This window comes from Onychomys torridus, chromosome 4, assembly GCF_903995425.1.
Source record: "Onychomys torridus chromosome 4, mOncTor1.1, whole genome shotgun sequence".
NCBI classification, from domain to species: domain Eukaryota; kingdom Metazoa; phylum Chordata; class Mammalia; order Rodentia; family Cricetidae; genus Onychomys; species Onychomys torridus.
In genome coordinates, this window is record NC_050446.1 from 22358325 (window position 1) to 22383299 (window position 24975).

Here is a 24975-nt window from a genome sequence, read left to right on the forward strand (position 1 = left end):
AAGTGATTATATCTCAGTAATTTCAGGAGCTACACCCATGAAGTGTCACCAACACAACTAACCAACTGTGAGCTGAACAACTACAGCAATCATAGATATTCTGATGTGGATGGCGGAAGGTAGGAGGACTCAACCCTTCATTACAGGCAATTAAGGAAGGCTAAGAGTGGAAATAGATTTCCCCCAGAGAAGAACATACCAACTGGTTATTCAATAACAAATGGCTAAGCTCTGAAAACATATATAAAGGTAACATTATACAGGCTTTGCAGGCTATATTTCTGTATTTATACCAAGTGCTGTTGAATGTAACAAAAAAAAAAAAAATAGTGAAAGAAACAAAAGAAGGCATGAACTGGAAAAAGTGCCAGGAGGGCTATGACAGTTTAAAGGGAGGGAAGCAAAGGAGGGAAATCATATAATTGTATTATAATCTCAAGAAATAAAAGACGTGCTTTTATTTTTTATTTAATTATAGAAAAAGAATGCATGCAAGAGGAATTTTTAAAAAAGGAGTTGCTGACATGCTATTTATTGCTTTAAAATACACTTACCACATGAGATTTTAGTGAGTAGCAAAGAGGTAATCAAGAAGAAAAATTCTCATTTCACAGCTCCCCAAAAAAGTAGGACTAAACTTTCAGTTTATAACAACAGGCAAGAAAATGTGAACTTATTGAAAGCATATTTGTGCAACTACTAAGCTTAGCATTTATTAAAGAAAATTATGATGTTATCACATTATGTTCTCACTGTGTTCATAACTAAATTTTTTAAAGGGTCATACTTAATACTACTGATGTAAAATAATCTAATCTTCCAAAAATTAAAGGAGCAATTATAAAATAGAGAACTAGATCCATAGAAACATTTATTCATTTAAAAAAAAAAAGTTGGCTGAGGGCATGCCTCAGTGAGAAAGTGTTTGTAGGGCAAGCACACTAAACACAAGTATGAGAAATTTAATTCAGTCCCCGAGAGTCCATGCAGAGCTGGACCTGTAGTGTGCATCTATAACCCCAGAGCTCTTGGAGTGAGATGGAAGGCAGAGACAGGAGAATCCCTTGGAGCTGCAGACAGCTAGCCTGGCAGACAGTGGTGGACAACAAGAGACCTTGCCTCAAATAAGGTGAAGGGGAGGACCAGCAACCAAGATTGTCTTCCAACCTACACACACACCATGCATACATGCAGCTATGCTTACACACATAAACCCACATGCACAAACACACACACATGAAACTAATAGGTAATGTTAATAAAAAAGAGTAAATAGAAAAAACTAAAGCTAAGTTGACTATGACTACTCACTCACAAAGCCCTTTTGTATATAGTAATATTACAAACTCTGTCAGGTAGAAGAAAAGCTTATGATTTACCGCATGAGTCTAATGTAGAGTAATTCCAAACACAGGATGGGAGTTTACATATACAATATACCCTGGATTTAATATTCCTGGCAATATTCTTAAGTATAATTTTGTTACTCAGTCTAATGTGGTAAAAGAAGTTATAACTGTAACAAATAACACTGTTTAAATAAAAGAAATCCTGAACATAAATGTAAAGCAAATATCACCTTATACATTGAAGAATCACTAATAGCACATAGCAGTGGTTCTCAACTTGGGGGCCACACCCTCTTTGGGGCCACATATCAAGTATCCTGCATATCAGATATTTACATTAAATTCATAACTGAAGTGAAATTACAGTCATGAAGTAGCAATGAAATAATTGTATAGTTGGGGGTCACCCCAACATGAGGAACTGTATCAAAGGGTTGCAGCATTAGTAAGGTTGAAGACCACTGTCACACAGAATTAAGGTTGGGTACAGTTGTGGCTGTACAGTAAATCAAGTACATTAAACACAAGTTAATGAACATACAAGAAGTATCTGAGAACACATATCATAGATGAGAACCACAGTTATTTATTTAGGGTTCATCAACACTCAAGCATTTTACCAAGTACTTACATATAGTACCCCACTTAATTCACATAGTAAGGCACTAAAACTGATATTGTTTTCCTTACTTTCACAGCTAACACAAAAATGAAATGGGGAAAGTGAGGAAACTTTCTTAAAACAAGCTAACTAATTATCAAAAAGCCATGATATTAAAATATAGCTGTTGACATTGATTTTCTCAAGTACATTACCACACAGCCCCATTATTATGTACTATTTGTTTTCACATTACACTCTCACATTTTCCAAAATTTTCTACCCCAAAGGACTGCACATTCACCTGGTGAGCCACAATAACTATTATATACAGATATATACCAAATATACAAATATTATATATACTATACACACATTATACACACATACACACCTAAATTGTTGGAGCCCACTGAGGTTTTTTAGTGGCTTTATAGAGCATCAGGGTATGACTGGACCACGGGCATGGATACCAGGTGTTTGGAAGGATCTGCACTTGGTTGTAACTAGCAAGGGGGAGGACTTTTGCCCCACCCCTTGGCATTGTTATAAATAGCCCTACTGAATAAAGTTCTAGGCTGGCGGGTTTTGATCCAGGCCCTCCCAAGGATAGGTTATCCTGTGTTTCTGTCTTTCCTCTCATCATCTAGGTATCTCTTTCTATTTCTATCAAAATACTTCCCACTTCTCCATGCTCAAGAGGACTCTGGTCGTAAAATTGGGAGCTGGTCTCCCCACTGTGTGTGTGTGTGTGTGTGTGTGTGTGTGTGGAGAGAGAGAGAGAGAGAGAGAGAGAGAGAGAGAGAGAGAGAGAGAGAGCTGAGAAGAAGGTATATTCTTTTTTGTTCAGATGGAATGTTCTGTAGATATCGATTAAGTCCATTTGAGCCATAACATCAGTTTAGCCCATTATTTCTCTGTTAAGTTTCAATTTGGCAGATCTGTCCAGAGGTGAAAGCGGGTGTTGAAGTCTCCCACTATTAATGTTTTATATGTGATTTAAGCTTTATTAATGTTTCTTTTACATATGTGGGTGCTCTTGTGTTTGGGGCATAAATGTTCAGATTGAAACTTCATCTTGGTGGATCTTTCCTATGATGAGTATGTAATGTCCTTCATGATCTCTTTTGATTGATTTTAGTTTGAAGTCTATTTTGCTGGATATTAGGATGGCTACACCAGCTTGCTTATGACCATTTGATTGGAAAGTCTTTCCCAGCCTTTTATTCTTAAGAGGTGTCTATCTTTGAATTTGAGGTATGTTTCTTGTATGCAGCAGAAAGATGGGTCCTGTTTTCGTAGACTTTTTATAGGTGAATTAAGTCCATTGATATTAAGGGATATTAATGACCACTGATTATTCGTTCCTGTTATTATTTTTATTTTTTGGTGGTAGTGTGTGTGTACTTCTCTTCTTTGGGGTTTACTGCTGTGGTGTTATCTATTGCCTGTGTTTTCCAGGGTGTATCTGACTTCCTTAGGTTGGAATTTTCCTTCTAGTGCTTTCTGTAGGGCTGGGTTTGTAGATAAGTATTTTTAAATCTGGTTTTGTCTTGGAAGTTCTTGTTCACTCCATCTATGATGATTGAAAGTTTTTCTGGGTATTATATTAGTCTAGGCTGGCATCCATGGTCTCTTAATGTCTGCATTATATCTGTCCAGGTCCTTCTGGCTTTCAAAGTCTCTATTGAGAAATCAGGTGTTATTCTGATGGATTTGGCTTTATAAGTCACTTGGCCCTTTTCCTTTGCTGCTCTTAATATTCTTTCTTCATTCTGTACATTTAGTTGTTTAATTATTACGTGGCGAGGGGACTTTTTTGAGGGGTCCAGTCTGTTTGGTGTTCTATAGGCTTCTTGTATCTTCATAGGCATTTCCTTCTTTAAATTGGGAAAGTTTTCTTCTATGATCTTGTTAAATATATTTTCTGTGCCTTTGAGTTGGTATTCTTCTCCATCTTCTATCCCTATTATTCGTAGGTTTGGTCTTCTCATGGTGTCCCAAATTTCTTGGACATTTTGGGTCATGACTGTTGGTTTTAGTGTTTTCTTTGACTGATGAATCTATTTCTCCTACCATATCTTCAACACCAGAGATCCTCTCTTCCATCTCTTGCATTCTGTTGGTTATACTTGCATCTGAAGTTCCTGTTCATTTACTCAGATTTTTATTTCCAGCATTCCTTCTACTAGTGTGTTCTTCATTTTTTCTATTTCCCTGTTCAAGTCTTGGACTGTTTCCCTCGTCTGTTTCATTGCTTTTTCATGATTTTCTTTCAGGGACTTATTGTTTTCTTCTGCTTTATTTGTCCTTTCCTCTCATTTTTTTTTAATAGCGTTCTTTCCATTTTTTGTTTGTCTGTTCCTCCACTGTATTTTTTATTTCTTCTATATAAGGCTCTAGCCTCTACATGGTGTTACTTATAAGGTTGTTTTCTTCTGCTTCTTCCATTCTGTGATGTTCAGGTCTAGCTGTTAGAGAAGGGCTAGGTTCTGGTGATGCTGTATTGCTCTTTATTTTGTTGTATGTACTTGTACTTTGACGTCTGCCAATCTCCTTGTGGATTTGTTCTTGGTCTTATCAGTGCACTTGGTCCAGACAGAGCTGACAGATTTAGGGAGCCTCTCTCTGGTCCAGATGGAAGCTCTGGGCCGGATGGGAGCACTGGTCCAGATGAGAGTGCTGGCCGGATAGGATCTGGGGGGCTAGACTCTGAGTCTCAGGAAGTCCCTGGGGTCTCCTTATCTTGTCCAGATGGGAGCTCCTCATGTCCAGTTGGGAGTTCCGGGGCAGGATGGAAGCTGGGGCCTGTTTTCTAAGTCTCCAGAAGTGGCTGGGGTCTCTATGGTCCAGATGGGAGTTCTGGGGCGAATGGGAGCTGGGGGCTGGTCTCTGGGTCTCAGGAAGTGGCTGAGGTCTAGGACAGATGGGTGTGGGGGCAGGGTGTGGAGATTACAGGGTCTGCCTGCAGTCTTAGAAAAGGGGAGCCCACCCACAGGGCCCACAGAATGGCCAGAAACTGGGGCCAATTTGTGCAGGTCCTCCAGGGATGGCTGGTGCCCAGGGGTGGGACCTAGAGGTGGGGCCTCTCTAACTATGACTCCAGGCACTCACCTCTGGTCCTGATGGGAGTTCCAGGGCAGGATAGAGGCTGGGGGCTGGTTTCTAAGTCTCTGGAAGTGGCTGGGGTCTCTGGCAAATGGGTGTGGGGGCAGGGCATGGAGGTTGTAGGGTTCACTGGAGTGTCTTGGAGAGGGACAATTTCCCAGTGGGGATGGGGGGGTCCTGCCCTATGGCAAGAACCTGGGGCCAAGTTGGGCAGGTCTTCCCTGGAATGGCTGGTGCCCAGGGCTGAGACCTAGATATGGGGGCCTCTCTGATTATACCCCCAGGCACTCACCTCTGGTCCAGATGGGGGTTCTGGGGAGGATGGGCTCATAGGAGAATCTTAAATTTCTAAGCTTCCATTCATTTTTTTCACTAAAACAAGTGTATGAATGATTTGGGGGCTTGCATAAGAAACACATACAGCTGATCTTCTTACATTAATTATGTAACTACAAGGAAGAATATAAACTTCTTATTCACAATATGATGGGCCTGAGATGGTAAACATTAATAAATGCATATATGAATGAATGCCATGGTCCAAGCTTCTCTCTCTTTACCTTAAACCAACCTAGTGTTTTCTGAAGAAAATGACAGACACTTTGACACACCCTCGCCATGCCTCCTTGGTACAATTTGTTGACAAACACTGATCTAAGGATATGGTCTGACATTTTGAAATCAGTTGTACATTCTTGTATGATTCAATTTGTTAACATCAGTATTGAGCTAGTTATATGAAAACCATGGACACGCCTTCAGTCAGGAGTGAGAATACAGAAACATGCTGTTGTACACATGCTACCTACTCCACCCTTAAGGGTGGATGTGGGTCAGCACCTGCCCTGTAATGCTCTTAACAGTTCATTCCAATTACTACATTGCAAAGCAGTCATTTGGATAAATTGAAGGCCAACCTGTGTTACATAGTAAGTTCCAAGCCAACTTCAATATTCAATACTATTTCAAAACAACCAACCTACAAATTTTTCATATGTTCTGATTTGGTAAGACCAAGCATTGTACAATGGTATGGATATTTAAAATACTCTTTTCTTTTATTATACTTATTTGTCTAAATTAAGAGCATTGACTGTTGTAGTTTGAATGCAAATCCCCATAGGCTCATAGGTAGTGGCACTATTAGGAAGTATGGCCTTGTTGAGGTACATGTGGCTTTGTTGGAGGAAGTTTGTCACTATGGAAGTAGGCTTTAAGGTTTCCTATACTCAAAATACCTGCAGTGTCTCAGTTCACTTCCTGTTGCCTGATGCAAGATGTAGAACTCTCAGCTACCTCTCCAGCACTGTGTTTGCCACAGGCCACCATGTCATACCACAATAATAACAATGGACTAAACCTCTGAAAGTGTAAGCCAGCCTCAATTAAATGTTTTTCCTTATAAGAGTTGTCATAGTCATGGTGTCTCTTCATAGCAATAGAAACCTAACTAAGACACTGACTTCCCATAACATTGGTACTGTGTGATTCTTTCCTTTTATTGCTACACTGGAAACCCACCAGCATCAAGGATATCCAGGTGAAATTTACAATCTGGAAATGCAGAGTAAAATTATTGAAATTTGTAATTGAATTTATATCCTTTTAAACAGAATTATCTTCTTTTGTAACATATTCTAATTGTGGATTTCATCTTATTGAATCTAAAAAGGTATTTATTTTCTGAACAATTTTGCTCATCACTGATCACCTGGCAGTCTTGGAAGCCTTCAACATCAAGAAACCAAGGAGTGCAACCCAACAGAAAAAGAAGAACTGCTCAGTGACAAGGCTCTCCTCAGGAGGAATCTTGCAATGATACCTCACTGAAATGTCCTTTATCACCTAAATCTAAAGGAGATCACAACTACACACAAAAGGCTCTATGATGTTATCCCGTTTCCTTAAAATAGCTGAGGCACACCTTATATGAATGACATAATATTTACTCCATGTAATGCTTTTCAATCTTTCTCTCAATGTAACTTCCTATATTCTTTAAAATGAACATCAGTTACCATTTAATTTCTCCTCATAAACTATGGTCATCCTTTACTTGTAAACATTGGCAATCATAGAGATATGTCTGCAGGGGTTATTTGCTGTGGAATTACCTTCTGTACCATTGAATGGTTCCAAATTGCCATGTTTTTTCACTTCTCATGTATGTATATATGTATGTATTTGTCTATGTATGTATGTATGGGTAGATAATGTGTTTATGTATATTTTAAAAATCATTTATCTCCCTCCTCCCTTGTTGTCAAGCTGTCAGTCAGTTGTCATGCTTTACTTCTGTCAGTGAGCCTGCCTTTCTCACACTGCTAGTCAGCTGTCAGCTGACATATCAGACAAACAAAACCTCTGAAACTGAATTAGCAATTGGTGCTCAGTGGTTTTGGCAAGACTTAGATATATGAAATAGAGTTCTTCTTTAACTATATATATCCAGGTATGTAATAGCCAGAATATTTCATCCAAATACTAATGAAGGGGTGTGTGTGTGTGTGTGTGTGTGTGTGTGTGTGTGTGTGTGTGTGTGTGTGGTTGGAATAGGAGAAAGGGAGAGAGGGTGTATGTGTGTGTGTGTGTGTGTGTGTGTGTATTTGTATGTGTATGTATGTGTACAGGGGAAAGGAGAGAAAAGGTGTGTGTGTTTGTATGGGGGTGAAGGAGGGAGGGAGAGAAGAGGCATGTGAGTGTGTGTGTGTGTGTGTGTGTGTGTGTGTGTGTGTGTAGTGGGGAAAGGTAAAGAGAGGTGTATGTGTGTATAGAGAGTAAAGAAAGGAGGGAGACAAAGAGAGAGGAGAAGGAGGGAGAGGGAGGGAGAGGGAGAAGGGACCAAAGAAACAGAAAAAGACACAAAGTGATATTTCATCAAACTTGAACCCTAAATTACTATCTACCAGAAAAACACATACAGAACTTTTCTGCCAGTATTCAAGGTGGACTATTCTTAGATCATTGGTTAGGACCCAACCATTCCTTTTAGCCCATCATTATTTCCTTAGTAACTCCCAACACATGTGCAGAAACAATCTCTACTATAGGCCCCACAGCCAATTGGCTGTGACTCAGACTAGGCAACAATAACCAAACAGTGGAACAACCACCTATCAAAGGCAATACCAGATACAACGCCGAGTATAACTCAAATGTTCAAACTCCAGATGCCTAGACTGCAGAGCAGATACAAAAATGAAAAGGCGAGACATTATACCTCTTCCAACAACCAACAACCTTGATGGAATAGGCCTTGGGAAAAGCCATTTAGCTTAAGCACAAGACCGTGACTGCAGATTATCAATTATAAAAACATTCAAGGACCTTAAAGAGGATATGAATAAATGCCTTAACAGTTGAAGGAATTAATGAAAACAATTCAAGACACAAATGTAGAATTTAACAGAAAAATAGAATCATGAAGAAAAATACAAACTTAAATACAACTCTAAATAAAAAATTCAGGATGTCAAGTATCAAGTACAGAGGTAAGCCTCACAATCAAAATTAAGAGACAGTTATGTGAATTTCAGGTCTTGAAAACAAAGTAGAAGAAATTGGGTAGCTCACTCAAGAAAAATGTTAAATATGAAAAATTCCAGGCAAAAAAATCTAAGAAATCTTTAAGATTATGGGAGATATACTGGTGTAAAAGTGGCACAAATGTTACACCAGTAATCAACAACTTTGGGGTTGAATTTAAGGGGCCAAGAATATGACAATAGATAGGTCATGGGCCAAGGAGTTAAACCTATTACATTATTCTGCTGAAGGAGAACAGCAATAAAATGACATCCACAGATCAATACATTGCTCAGCCCTCATCACAGAATGTACTTCTTATAATAGATGGTAATAGAGACCCACAACAGTACAATGTTCAGGTAGTGAAAAGCTATGGAGCATACAGCCCTAAATGTAATGTCTTTATAAAACCCTTCTCCTCAAAACTCAGGGACCTATGGGCTAGAAGAGAGGGAAAGTTTATAAGAACCAGAGGTGTAGATAACTTCAAGGAAACAGCATCCTCCATACACAACAGAATTTATCTATCTATCTATCTATCTATCTATCTATCTATTAAAAGATTTTTGACAGCACACGAGTTCAAACCAGTATAAAATCTCAGCATGGAAAAGGGGAGCAGACACAAAGTCCTACCCTTTACCAAGAAGTTATTTTCAATTTATAACTTGCTGGGAAAAGGCAAATCAGTTTTCTCAATGCAATAACATTGAATATATCAACCACATTCCATGGGATATTAATGTTTTTTGTTTTGTTTGGGTATTTATTTTTTTTACCTTTTTGGTTTTTGTTTTGATTCTTTCTTTCTTTTTGAGAATGAGAGACAAAGAGAGAACATGAAGTTCAGGAAGGATCTGAGACAAGTAGGGGGAAGGTTAATAATGTGATCAAACTATATTATATAAAAACTTTTTAAAAATAAAATTTTAAAAAGAGATAATGAGTATTACACTACAACGAAACCTGGGTCAACTGAGGAGTGTAGAAGATGTGCTATGGATATTAAATCATCACAGACATAGAAGAGAAAAACTTTGAATTTTCTTTATTTTTGAGATTATTATATTATAATCTCCCTTTCTTTTCCTTCCCTCAAACCCTCCCACATACCACTCTTCACTCTCAAGTTCACAGCCTCTCTTTTCATTAATTATTATTACATACATATAGGTATATATGTATACTGCCTCAACATGAGCTGAACAAAGACATGCAAAGTGAATGGGAGAAAGTCCTTGAGGCCTCAACACTACACAAATAAGTGTAGACAACTAAGGAATGCTGAGAGTAGGAGAAATTGTTTTCTCCAGGAAAGAGCACAACTGGCAATCCATTACTAAATGGTCAGCCCTGAAAACATACATAAAACAAGTAACATTATAGAGACTAAGCTATTCTAAAATGCCTATTAAGGATGTAATTACAGAACACCAGTGTCGTGAGCTATTGTAAGTCCTAATGAAGAAAACTTTCTATTCACTAGGGAGAAATAATCCTAGTGGTAGTAAATATAGATTTTTCTAAGTTTAATTGTAAATGACAAAAAATTCTAGACTGTTCCCTTTGTACCACATCATTCGCTCTAATTCAAGGTAAGCTTGGTTAACACGGGTTATAAAAGTGCCCTGAGTAACAAAGAAAGCGAACATTTAGTACTTCTGCAACCCAATGTGGAAGGTTTAGTTCATTTTTAAGATAACACAAACTGTGAAAATGAAGAAGAAAAAGAAGCCCAAGGAACTAGAATGGAAAATTAAAATCGTTTAGAAAATGATATTGAATACTGATTTACTTAAAGGAGTTACTGTTAAACATTATAAATGCCAGGCCTACATTACTTCTATAACACAACAATCAAAACAAAAAAGAAATAAAACAGTAAGTGCTACAACCTTAAGTGTCCTACTTTGGTAAACAAATAAACAAGAGTAAAGAAACAAAAAATTCAATACCTAGACTAATTATTCACTGATAAGATCAAAAGTTTATATAATCAAATTATGGAGAGATATAACTCAATTATCTATTTAATTATACTTATACTGAAAGTTAAAGTTAGGAAAAAGAATTTCAATTTCTATACACTTGATTTATGATAAAATGTGAAAAACAGAGTCAAACACACTGACCTGCTTACATCAGGAAACCTGATGGGAAAATAAATAACCTGACACTTGGGTCTGATTATGCTTTCCAGATCCTTAGGTCTATGATCAGGAATCAGCTTCAGGAATTTTCCAATGGAAGTAAGGAACGATTCCATATTAAAAAAGGAATTGAATACCACCACATCAGCCACCAAACTGTAAAGAGAAAAGGCAAATGAAAATGATTAAGAGTTATTTTATAAGCCTAAAACCTCTCTGCATACTAATCAGACTTTCTTTTGTACCTCGGGTTTGCAAAGAGTAGCTAACAAAAATATTAGTTCTTAGTATTCTATTATAAATGGTTGTGTTGATGGCTTCACAGAAGACAGACCAGAGAAAAATTAGATAGTTGAATAAAATCAAATAAGACTTCAAACTAATGCCTAATTCCCAAACCTCATAAACTTTCCACATTATCAGTACCAAGCATATCTCTAAGCAGTCAACTATGGAAGACAGCTGTATAGCTTCCTCCCAATCTCTGAGCAAACTCCCATGAAGCTATTCCTATGGGGTCACAATATCTTCAGCACTAGTCAAAGTCCATTTCTAGTTCTAGCCTTTTCTTGACAAAATATTATTTTTAAGTTCTGATACTACATGGCATCTCTAAATAATTTATTTCAGCATTGTGGTATGCTTAGGACAGTCATGGAAATAGAAAAAATGGTGAAATACATCTAGATATCGACATTACTAGGATTTATTACATTTATTACATATATAGATGATCAAAATTGTTGATCTTTACAAACAAACAAAAGAAATATAATAGTGATGATTGATTTTGACAAACTGACTTCTTTCTTCAATATTTTTAAAATACAAAACATTTTTTAAAGAAAATGTGAAAGCAGGTTTTAGCTCTCTCTCTCTCTCTCTCTCTCTCTCTCTCTCTCTCTCTCTCTCTCTCTCTCACACACACACACACACACACACACACACACACACACACAAAACCAGTAATTTTCTTAATGTCTACTACATTGTCTTCAACACCAATGAATGCCAATGTAGCTATGGATATGCTGGATAAAACCTACAAGTGTAATATGAACAAAAATTGATTTAGTAAGATCTGACTCTTGAAAACGTCTATGATGACTCCTTGGGTTTCAACTTTACACACCTGAAAAGAAGGAACTTCAGCTGAAGAACTGCCCCCCACCAGACTGGCCATGAGCACTGTTGGTATAGCATTTCCTCGATTACTAATTGTGCCTGGAAGGGTGTGGTCAATTGTGGGTGGGGCCCTTCCAGGCAGGTGGGCCTGAGAGTAAGTCAGTTAGCAGCATCCCTCCTTTTCTACTTCAAGTCAGGGGTGTTTCTCTGACTTTACTAATGATGGACGGTGACTGCTGAGAGGACATAAACCCTTTTCTCCCCAAGTTGCTTTTACTCATGTTTATCACAGAACATCTTGTTTGTTTTCCAACCACTTAGTATTACTGGAAAACTCCATAAGATGAACATGACAAAACAGTTAGTTTTATTCCATCCAAAAGAATAATACATCAATAAGACTAGGGGGAAAAAAAGCATAAATGACCATGAGGTTATAAAAAAACATCATAACAAGTAGAGCTTATAGATAAAATATGAATGCCACAGCTAATCCTTGGCTTAGTTTAAAACATACTTACCAAGACAAGCAGGACTGCTATTATTAGTACACAAAAGAACAAAATCCCAATCAAAGACACACTGACTTGCCAATTCTATGCTTCCTCTAAAACTGCTTTTGCCTGTTTTTTTGTTTTTGTTTTTGTTTTTTTGTTTGTTTGTTTTTTCCAGCTACTACCTGGTGAAAATTTGGCGAATGGAGGCAATAACAACATGGATAACACAAAGGAATATCACAGAAGTGCTGACACAAAGCTAAGCAATCAGGAAGCCAATACTATATTATACTAAAAGTTGAAGAATGTTTTACACCTAGTCTGTTTGCACCATTAGTTGTATATTGTAATAGTGACCAGCGGATTATAATATACAGTTATAGCATGTGTTCCTAAGTCAGAGGGCTAGTGGAATCTCTGCCTAAGGTGATGGCTTATGCCAGTCATCTTTAAAATCCTCAACTGCCACACAGTCCAGAAAGAAAGCTGAGAAGGCCAGCAAAAGCAGAAGTCAGCAAGAACACTGAAGAAGAATTTAAAGAAGTTGTTCTTTTCGAAGAAATTGGAACAAGACTGCTTTCTGACATTCTTATTTTTCCTCTGGACAACTGTGAAATCTTTTTTTTTCCTATTACGAAGCCAAATGATGATGTAGTCCTGCTATTTCTCCACAAGCTTGTCTATCAGCTTATCCTCTTGAAAGGAGAAATAATGAAAAATGATATGCAAGGTTTCATTCTCTCTCCCTATGAGGAAAAACAATCATTTGTAAAGGAGAAGAGGAGTAGTGAGCTATTTTTTAAATTTAATATCTGCCTGAAACAGGCACACCACCCAACTACTATTAATCTAAAATGGTCTATGTTGTTAAATATTCACATTTGTCTAAAGAAATATACCTTTTTACATATTTCCTCCCTGATATGAGTGGGCGTAACTTCCATTAACTTTAAGGCCACACATAAAGGCAAAAATATTTAATTACTCCCTTGTGGTTTCACAGGGTAATAAAACCATAGTATCTGAAAAATAAAGGCACACATTTAAGATATCACAAGAATATTACTAATGTTTTACATATTGATAAAATACAAGGGAATTTCATTTTCATATTTTTAAGTATATAGAAATTTACTTTTATGTTCATTGGTGTTTTGCCTGCATGCATGACTAAGAGGGGGTGTCAGAGCCCTGGAACTGGAGTTACAAGGAGGTGAGAATTGCCAGGTGGGTGCTGGGAATTGAGCCAGTGCTATCAACCTATGAGCCATCCCTCCAGCCCCTCATTTTCATTTTGAAACATATTTTCCTATTGCCATTTCAAGATGAAGTATTTCAATTTTATTATGAATTTGAAAACAGTTGCTTTTTATGAGACATTTGACCGCAGCAGTTCTACTGTTTTGATAGCACTGCTCCCTCCCAATCTCAGCAGCTTGTAAAAATGACTATAGAAAAACATTTACAACATGCTCAACACAATTAGTACCATTAGAGCTGCATTTCTATGTCAACTAAACTAAGGAACAGACTAGCAAGGTTTGTTCAAACACTTTTTCAATCCCTATAGCTAATAACTACTTAATGAAGGTGTGTAACATGTATGCATTCACTCTGAAATTGATTCCATGTGTCTCATGCAGTGATACAAAAGGATTCTATAGGAAAGCTGGTATAGGGTTGCTAAGGAACTTCTTTCAGTAAGTATCAGGAGAAACACTGTATTGGAGTAACAACAGAGAAGGCCTTCACCTTTGAAATGGCAGGTATTTTCAGACACATTTCAGAAGGTTCAGTGGGAGGAGGGATGAGAAACACGGAAACATTCACATTCCATTTTCTACAATTTCTGTCTTAAAAGAAACAAAATAAACAAGCCAAAAATAAAGCAAACAAAAGTAGGAGATACAAAGAGAATTTTAACTTCTCTACTAAATTTAGCTGAATACAGTGAAAGTAGTTGAAAAAAGAACTTTCTGGGTTTTCTACAATTTAAATAAAAGACAAGGAATTAAGGGGCATAGATTCTTGTCAACAATTTATATTCTATTTTGAATGTTATGTAAAACATAAGATAACTAGTTCAAGGTATAATTGGATAATTAGCGTATGTATGTGTTTATATATATATATATAAAATAAATTGAATAGCAGTGTTATTATAAATCCTGCAGAAATACACATAATTAATGTTATGGAAAGAATCGTCAAACACCTGTGCCTGACTTAATATGCTTATAGATTTATCGTGTTCTCCAGATTTACAATCTTACCATCTACAAAGAAAAATATGGGGACTGGAAAGATAGATGATCAGTAAAAAGAAATTGCTTCAAAATCATGAAGATCCAAGTTCAAACTCAAGCACCCACGCAGCAAACTGGGCACACAGTACCTGCCTATAAGCCCAGCTCCTAGAAGGGCACAGATATAAACAACTCTGGTACTTGCTAGTTTCAAGTCTAGCAGAGAAAAATAGAAGACTTGGATTTAGGGAGAGACCCTGTCTCAAAAGAAGAGGCGGAGAATGACAGAAGGCACCCATCGCCCTCTTCTGGCCTGTGTACATGCATCCCCCACTCCTACAAATCTGTTTTGAGAAAAGTAGGGGAAAGATGACAAAGACCAATTCTTATACAATCTATACCTACCATGAGAGAATTTGGTTGTATCCATACTGAAAATCCCTCTCTTGATATTTCTTGACAGGATATACCAACTGGTTTTCATGGAAATACAAGATCTTCTTCAGTTTGCCCAGATCAGGCCGAAGGGCAGCCAGTTCAGTCAGGTTAAGTACTGAGCTTGCAAAAAGGGTCCTAAGAAAGAAATAAAGATTTACTATTCGAAAAATGCTTGAAGGGCCACCCTTTGCCCTTCTCCTCTCCCCTTCTTCCCACCCCAAGACACACATATCCCTATAGGGACACATAAATGCTTGACTTAGTGCCATGCAGAAGCAGTCCCAGTTCTGACCTCTTAAAAAGCAACTGCTAAGAACTTTAAAAGTCCTGATTTCATTGGTCTCATCTCAGCTCAGTTTCTGAGGGACAGGAAGAAGAAAAAGCAAGGAAATTGACTGGATTTTATAAGAAAGCAAGAAAAGTTCTATCTGAAGGACAAAAGAAATAAAGGAAAGGCTGGATGAGGACTACATATGCTTGCTACTTTCACTGCAACCAACAACTGAAATTCAATACACAAGCAGGATCATTACATGTTCATGTTTCAACAAAACTCTTTTTGATTTGTGCAATATACTTATGTAGTGTGGTCTTTTCTCTTGGCATGTGTTCTCAATGCCTCCTTTAAAGTATCCTATAATCCTTAGACTAAGAAAAAAATCATTTTTCCTCTATTACTAGACTGCTAATGGCTGGCACTAGATATGTAAAACCCCTTATAGAAACCAAAAAAAAAAAAAAAAAAATGAAAGAAGGTTGATTGTAGAAAAACAAAAATGGAAGTTTATCTATCCATGTTTATAAATAAAACAAAATACTTATTTGCTCTCACTCTGCATTTAAATTCCTATTGTGTGATAAAGGAAGTCGAGAAGAACAGAAATGTTGGTCAAGACAGCCCAGAAGGATGACTACTGACTTTTATGGAGTTGTGCTCAAAGCATTGGAGGAACAAACAAAACTGGAGGTCTAAGAGATTTAGACAGTCTGGAAAGGGCTCCCTGAGGAGATACCTACCACATACGGAGATGAAAAGGGACAGCACCTAGACAGCTGGAACATTCAGATAACCCTTCCAGCTTAATTCTAAAAAGTTAAGTGCAGAAAGATTGAGTGTTTGCTACAACCACACTTGGAGTCAGTGCCAAAGCAGAAACCACTGAATTGTTTTCATTGCGCCACAGTTACTATTGCTGGAGGATGACTTACCATACAAATACTTCTGTTGGTCTAGACTTAAATACAAAATACCATCCTTGTTATTCAAATGACTCTTGACTATAAACCCCCTTGTTGACAAGGCAAATGGTTAATTTGATGTGTTCACAAAATCTGCAGCACTAGCTTTTCACACAAAAGGCATGATTATTACTAAGTATTTATAGCATAAACAGGAATTCAGTTTGACTGAATTCGACGTGTGCTATTCACTGTCCTCTTTCAAGTTTTGATGAGTACTACATGTTAAAGTGACAAATTTTGAGGAATATTATTAAGTAAAAGAAAAAATTTATTTAACATTTCACAAAAAAAGCAAGTCTATCATCTTAGATATTCTCCAGCCAAACTGTTAACTTTGATAAAGGAAGATTTCCCCCAGCATGGATCAATACATTCAGAAGAAAAATGCCAATGAATTTTCAGTCTTAATAATTTGACACTGCAATACCATTTCCATTAGTGTGCTTAATCATTAAGAAATTAATTATATCCCATAACAAATGTTAAAACAGAGTTCCTTTACCTCTATCTACTAGTTAAGTACTTCTCTGTTTATTCACAGGTAAAGTGCTAAACTGAACAGGCAATTCCTCGAATCTTTAGCTCTACAATCCAAAGTAATGAAAATGCCCACAAAAAGAATGCAGCTAGCTATACTTCACAGAATATTTTTTTTTTAACTTTTGTTCAAACTTCTAGTTTTTAACAGTTGATCATTAGACAATGAAAGGCATCATTTGGTCAAGAGCTAAATCTCAGCTACCAATGCTCATCTTGCCTCAGGTACCATTTAGGCAATAAAGCTTCATAAGATATACTTTATCATCCCACAGTGGGACTCTGGCAGGAAAGGGCATAGGTGAGAACAAAAACCACTAGGAACAAGATAATTTCTGACAGCTGCTGACTGAGCACAAGTTAAATTGAACAGTTTATCTCAGCAGGAAGATCTTATAAGGTTTTATGCTTAATATTTTTAAATTAACATAAAGCCCAGAGAAAGCAGTTGGGCAATCGTTCATAAACATGACATACCACAATCAATGTATAAGCAGGATTAGTACTTATTATAAGGCTACTACAGAATTAAGCTGTTTTTAAACCACCAAAGAGCTTTAAATTGCAACTTTTATCTCTGTAAAAGAAACCTATATTTAAAATGTCTACAGAATTCAAATTAACAGCTATTTCATTAGCTTACCATTTTGCCCCAAATACAAATACGTTGCTATTATATTTGTTTAACCAAATGGCTCAATGCTATAAGCACATGAATATAAGTCCATAGAGTTGGAATTGTGTCCATATATGTGCTGTAATTGTTTCATACCTGCAGAAATTTGAAATACAGGAATTTATTCTTTTCTGCTCAGCTTGAATAAAAGCCATATATATGTCACTCTCTTTGCTTAATGTATAAAGAAAATGGTGAGATTTGTCTATAAGCATGATCTTTGAGAAGCTATTTTTTTTTTTTTTTTTGCATCCTAGATAGCATGGATATGCATTGACAAACAGAGCAGAGGACTTATACTCATTGTCATGGCCACCACACATGATTCTAGTGAACTTTGTTTTCTCTAGCTTGACCCATAAAATCTTCTGCGCAGGATCCTCAATACTACAATTACTGACTACATAAGGAAACAAGACTGAAGAGAGATACCATTTTGGCTGTGTCATTCATTATTTTTTTTAAGCAAACTTTTTATTACAGATAACTCAAGAAAGTTCTAGCCAGAGCAATAAGACAACATAAGGAGATTAAGGGGATACAAATTTGAAAGGAAGAAGTCAAGGTTTCCATATTTGCAGATGACATGATAGTATACATGAGTGACCCCAAACATTCAACCAAGGAACTGATACAGCTAATAAAAACCTTCAGCAACATAGCAGGATACAAGATCAACTCAAAAAAAAAAAAAAAAAATCAGTAGCCCTCCTATATACAATAGACAAACAGGCTGAGAAGGAAATCAGAGATACATCACCCTTTACAATAGCCACAAATGATATAAAATACCTTGGGGTTACACTAACTAAGCATGTGAAGGACCTATATGACAAGAACTTTAAGTCCCTCAAAAAAGAAATTGAAGAAGATGTCAGAAAATGGAAAGATCTCCCATGTTCATAGATAGGCAGAATTAACATAGTAAAAATGGCAATCTTACCAAGAGCAATCTACAGATTCAACACAATCCCCATCAAATTACCAACACAATTCTTCACAGACCTGGAAAGAATAATACTCAACTTCATATGGAAAAACAAAAAAATCCAGGATAGCCAAAAGAATCCTGTACAATAAAACAACCTCTGGAGGCATCACAATGCCCAACCTCAAGCTCTACTATAGAGCTACCATAATAAAAACAGCTTGGTAATGGCCTAAAAACTGACATGTGGACCAATGGAATCGAATTCAAGACCCTGACATTAACCCTCACACCTATGAACATATAATTTTTGACAAAAAGCCAAAAATGTACCATGGAAAAAAGAAAGCATCTTCAACAAATGGTGCTGGTATAACTGGATGTCAATGTGTAAAAGGCTGCAAATCGATCCATATCTGTCACCGTGCACAAAACTTAAGTCCAAGTGGATCAAAGACCTCAACATAAATCCAGTTACTCTGAACCTGATAGAAAAGAAAGTAGGAAGTAGTCTTGAACGCATTGGCATAGGAGATCACTTCCTAAATATAACACCAGTAGCACAGACACTGAGAGAAACAGTCAATCAATGGGACCTGTTGAAACTGAGAAGCTTTTGTAGAGCAAAGGACATGGTCAACAAGACAAAGTGACAGCCTACAGAATGGGAAAAGGTCTTCAGCAACCCCACATTTGACAGAGGGCTGATGTCCAGAATATACAAAGAACTCAAGACATTAGACATCAAAATGTCCAACATTCCAATTAAGAAATGGGCTATAGAACTAAATAGAGAATTCTCAACAGAGGAAGTTCAAATGGCTGAAAGATATTTAAGGAATTGTTCAACATCCCTAATTATCCGGGAAATGCAAATCAAAACGACTCTGAGATACCACCTTACACCTGTCAGAGTGGCTAAGATCAAAAACACAGAAGACTGCTTATGCTGGAGAGGATGTGGAGCAAAGGGAACTCTCCTCCACTGGTGGTGGGAATGCAAGCTTGTAAAGCCACTTTGGAAATCAATATGGTGCTTCCTTAGAAAATTGGGAATCCATCTCCCCCAAGACCCAGCTGTAGCATTCTTGGGCATATGCCCAAGGAATGCTCAATCATACCACAAGGGCATTTGCTCAGCTATGTTCATATCAGCATTGTTTGTAATAGCCAGAACCTGGAAACAACCTAGATGCCCTTCAACTGAAGAATGGATAAAGAAAATATGGTACATATACACAATGGAGTACTACTTAGCAGAGAAAAATAATGACATCATGAGGTTTGCAGGCAAATGGATGGATCTAGAAAACATCATCCTGCTGTGGATATCGCTCTGTGTAAATAAAGTTCTGATTGGCCAGTGGCCAGGCAGGAAGTATAGGCGGGACAAGAGAGAGGAGAATTCTGGGATGTAGAAGGCTGGAGAGAGACACCGCCAGCTGCCGCCATGAGAAGCAATGTGTAAAGACACTGGTAAGCCACAAGCCATGTGGCAAAGTATAGATAAGTAGAAATGGGTTAATTTAAGATAGAAGAAGTAGATAACAAGAAGCCTGCCTCAGCCATACAGTTTGTAAACAATGTAAGTTTCTATGTGCTTTCTTGGTGGGGTCTGAGCAACTATGGGACTGGCGGGTAAGAGAGATTTGTCCTGACTGGGCCAGGCAGGAAAATTCTAACTACAAATGGTGCCCAACGTGTTGGCAAGAGTTTCCACCTAAAACCTGAGAAAAAAGATTCTAAAATGGAGCTAAAAACAGCGTCCTAATTGTCTCTCTCAAGTTAGCAGCAGCCTGCCGGTTTGAGCTACTATGGCGGGTTCCTGGCATATACATCTGACCTGCAGTGCAGCGGGAATGAGGAAATCTACAAGCAGTACTTTACTCTGCTGCATGGTGGATTTAGCCTTTGCTAGTTTAAAAAAAAAGGTTTCTGGGCTATGTGATGCTTTGATAGAACTGTTTCTGATAGTTGATGGTACACATGGCTCCAGACCCAGAGCTGGTGGTAAACTGTACCACCGCCATGTTGGGAAGCTGAGGGAGGTGGAGCCAGCAGCCACAGCGGTGTTTCAGACTTACAAAGATGAATATTACACAGAGAATCTGGTTTGTCTTGTCTTTGGGATTTTTAACTGCAGAAAAAGATTTGATCGTAAAAGCTGTTGAGTTAAACAAATATGTAAATTTTAAAGGTACCTTGACTTCGAAATTTGGATATAAGGATATGTTGCTTTGGAAAAGAGTCTCTGCTTTTGTTTCCACAGAAAGCCAGAGGCTGTGGATTTGTTCCAGATTAAGATATATCAGGTTTGATCAGCCAAGACCACCTGAAAGGTCTCCGATGAAACCATGGCCCAGATGATCTGACATCCAGAATGGTTTCAAGGCAACTGGCTCAGAGGTTCACCCTAATGGACTACTCCATAATCCTAAAATTTTCTTTGTATCCCCATAAGATACAGCACCCCCCTCCAGCAGGAAGTAGTAAGAGAAACTACGCCCAATTTCCCAAAATTATCAAGCTGGCTTTGGAGATGGAATTGGCTCACTCCTCTAAACCCAGACATATTGCTAAAAGAAAAGGTTAAGAGATTCTTGTGTCCCAAATCAGAAGAGCCCTCTGGTGTGGGACAGAGAAAAACCAATATTTTACTTTAAAGCAGGTTGATTATAAATGAGATCTCTTTCTAAAGAAGAAAGGGGAATATGATATAGATATAATAGGATGAAAGGGTAGATTAGGGAACTTACTTCTAAAGAGCAACAACTTGTTTAAAATGTTTTACATTGGTTTAGATTTTAGTCTATTGATACAAACTTAGTTAATTTTGTTATATTGTATGTATATTTCTACTCTTGTTTAAGGTATGTTTATATAGCTCATTTAAAATTGTAATGGATAATTAAAAATAGATTGATAATTAGTCATCTATGATAATCATACTCGTAGCCATGTTAGTTAAGTCTTCTAGGTATACACAGAGATATTTCAGATAGATAGGTAATCTTCAAATACTTCAAAGACCTACAGAATATGGCATTTAAAATATTTTTAAAATTTAGACTTTCTGGACAGTGAGACATGTCTGCTCCTGGCAGCACCGATTTGCTTCAGAGAGGAAGATGGGCATTGAAAACACTTCATATCTTATCTTCACCTTGGCAAAAATAGCCATTTGGGCTAGAAACTGTTCTTGCCTGGACTGCTTGATCGACTGGACATGCAGGACCCATAGAAAGGTGACCACTAAACTTTGCTTGACAAAATGGTCCTTCAGGTTCCTGCTTCACAGAGGAAATGGCCAGACATTCTACAGGACACTGAGAGAAGTGACCAAGAGACTCTAGCCCTGTGGGCTGAAGACAGATGCCCCAACTTTACAAAGGAACATTAGGTGACTGTCCAGGCTGCCAGCTGTCTCTGTCTACTCTTGCAAGACTCCTGAAAAATGCTTACATCCTTCTCCTGGTTCTCAGGTAATATTATATCCTTCTGAGGTCTTTGATGTGGTTGAAGGCTAGATAGTTATAATTTCCTCAATAATGATAAAAGATAAGTTAGATATAAAACCTTAGACTCACAAATATAAGATAGGATATCTTCTTTAATATTGTAACTGTAATTCTTGCTTGATAATTGTTTTGTTATATGTAATTGTACTATGTAAAAGTTAAAACCTTCCTTAAAAAAAAAAGAAAAGGGGAAGTGCTGTGGATATCGCTCTGTGTAAATAAAGTCCTGATTGGCCAGTGGCCAGGCAGGAAGTATAGGTGGGACAAGAGAGAGGAGAATTCTGGGATGTAGAAGGCTGGAGAGAGACACCGCCAGCTGCCGCCATGAGAAGCAATGTGTAAAGACACTGGTAAGCCACAAGCCATGTGGCAAAGTATAGATAAGCAGAAATGGGTTAATTTAAGATAGAAGAAGTAGATAACAAGAAGCCTGCCTGGGCCATACAGTTTGTAAACAATGTAAGTTTCTGTGTGCTTTCTTGGTGGGGTCTGAGCAACTATGGGACTGGCGGGTAAGAGAGATTTGTCCTGACTGGGCCAGGCAGGAAAACTCTAACTACATCATCCTGAGTGAGGTAACCCAGACTCAGAAAGACAAACATGGTATGTACTCACTCATAGGAGGATACTAGATGTAAAACAAAGATGACTAGACTGCTACACAACTCCAGGGAGGCTACATAGATAAAGCGACCCTAGGAAAGACACAGGGATCACCTAATGACAGAGAAATGGATGAGATCTACATCAACAACCTGGACGAGAGTGGGAGTAATGAAGGGCAAGGTTTGAGGGAAAGAAAACTTAGGGGAACAGGAGATCCCCGCTGGATCAAGAACAGAAAGGGAGAACAAGGAATAACAGACCATGATAAATGAAGACCACATGAGAACAGGAAGAGGCAGAGTGCTGGAGAGGTCCCCAGAAATCCACAATGATACATCCTCTGTAGACTGCTGGCAATGGTTGAAAGAAAGCCTGATCTGACCTAGTCTGGTGATCAGATACCCAAACACCCTAACTGTCGTGCTAGAACTCTCATCCAATAACTAATGGAAGTGGATGCAGAGATCCTTGGCCAAGCCACAGGTGGAGCTCCAGGAGTCCAAATGTTGAGAAAGAGGAGGGACTGTAAGAGTGTGAATTGTTGAGACCAAGACTGCAAAAGCACAGGGACAAAAAGCCAAACAAATGGAAGCACATGAATTATGAACCAAAGGCTGTAAAGCCCACACCTGGATCAGGCCCTCTGGATAAGTGAGACAACTGATAGCTTGAACTGTTTGGGAGGCACCCAGGCAGTGGGACCCAGAGTGGTCCTTAGTGCATGATCTGGCTGTTTGGAACCTTAGGCTCACACAGGGACACTTTGCTCAGCCTGGAAGGAGGGGACTGCTTCTGCTTGTACTAAATCCACCAGGTTGAATTGAATCCCCAGGAGAGTCTTGGCCCTGGAGGAGATGGGAATAAAGGGGAGGGGCTGGGGGGGAAGGCGGCGGCGGGGGCAGGAGGGGGGAGGTCAGGTGAACCCATGGCTGATGTGTAAAATTAAAACACAAATATAATAAATAAAAAAAGGAGGGAAAAAAAGAATAAATTGCAACCCAGCATGTTTGATTTACCAGGACTTAGTTTATTTTTATTATTTCTAATTAAAAAGAATTTAAAGATTGTAACGTAATTCCATCATTCCCTCTTCTGTTTCCTCCCACCAAATCCTCCTATTAACTCCTACCACTGCTCCCTTTCAAATTCACATCCTCTTTTTTTTTCTTAGTTGTTACACACATATGTGTATGCAGACATGCATATTCTAAATGCATTTTTAAATAAAATTCATATAGCTTCAGTAGACCTTTGACAAAAAGCAAATTCTTCCATTTGTGTTATTTTAATAAACACGTAACTCTGAGATATGATTCTATACTCAATATCGTTACTAAAGTTTGTTCTTTCCTTCCATCTTTTAGGCTCTGCCTATTTGATAGCTACTCTCCAGCATTATGCATTTTCAGTTCAGAGTATTTTTCTGTGGTGATGGAGAAAAACTAAAACTGTACTGTCAACATACAACCACAGTAAAGTGTGTTTATCAACACAAAAAACTGATTTGATGTGACTAAGTTAAATAGCCTTATTTGAACAGTAGCTGTATTATCTAAATTGATCATCTTTCTCTAAACTAATACTCCTTTATTCATGGATATTTACATATAACTGCTTACTTAGCTGACTTTCCTAAACAGTCTCTTGACTTCCATGGTGAAAACCTAATTTATAAGTTCATATTAATTAGTTCAATATCATCTACTGGGTTGTCCAATTCTGGAATGGGACAATATGGGGTTCCCCCTTATACTCTTGATGATTAATAAGATACATCCTAGGCAAAAAATGTTTTAAATACTAAATTACAAATATCACCTATTATCACTCCAAAAAGATCTTATCCATCAAGTATCACTCACATATTTTTTGCAAGGTTGTAGACTCAATGATGGGTATATGACAGAGAACAAAAGTAGACTAAGAAGAAAATAACTAGCTTGACTGAACAGAGACCAAGGACAATGCAGCACTTTGCTCAGTTTGGACAACGGTGAGACTGAATAGGTTCATGGACCTTTGAAAGACACAAACACAATCCTCTACTTTATGGACTGAAAGATTTTAAGAGGAAAAAGGATTTGGTTCTTTCATTCTTCTCAGTTTGCAGTAAGTATAAATAACTGTTTGCAGTTTTTACTTTATGCCCTTAACCCTTAACAGCACATTGCTTTACCACTTTAAAAAGTACTTCTACTTTTTAAAGCATGGTATTTTGTATGATTGTAATCCTAGCCTTTAGGAGGCAGGAAAAGGACTACAAGATTGAGGGCAGCTTGGTCTTCATAGTAAGTTGAGGCAACCTAGACAATACAGCAAGAAATTGTCCTCTGCAAAAAACCAAACAAACAAAAACAAAAAATCAACAACTAAACTACGATTTTTAGTTATATTTAGTGATAGGAACACCATAGCATCTTTAACTA

At 37.7% G+C, this 24975-nt stretch overlaps 1 protein-coding gene across 4 annotated transcripts in view; it reads right to left on the bottom strand.

Annotated features, from left to right (window-relative positions):
• Positions 1 to 24975, bottom strand: part of Gtdc1 (glycosyltransferase like domain containing 1) — a 339264-nt gene that overhangs the window by 191439 nt on the left and 122850 nt on the right. For 3 of the 4 annotated variants that reach the window (XM_036185479.1, XM_036185476.1, XM_036185477.1), the window contains 2 exons: positions 15010 to 15177; positions 10719 to 10892 (listed from right to left, as the gene is read on the bottom strand). In XM_036185479.1, the coding sequence (XP_036041372.1) occupies positions 10719 to 10892; positions 15010 to 15177 (342 nt within the window). The remainder of the gene's footprint in view (positions 1 to 10718; positions 10893 to 15009; positions 15178 to 24975) is intronic. The other variant, XM_036185478.1, reaches the window with a different exon arrangement.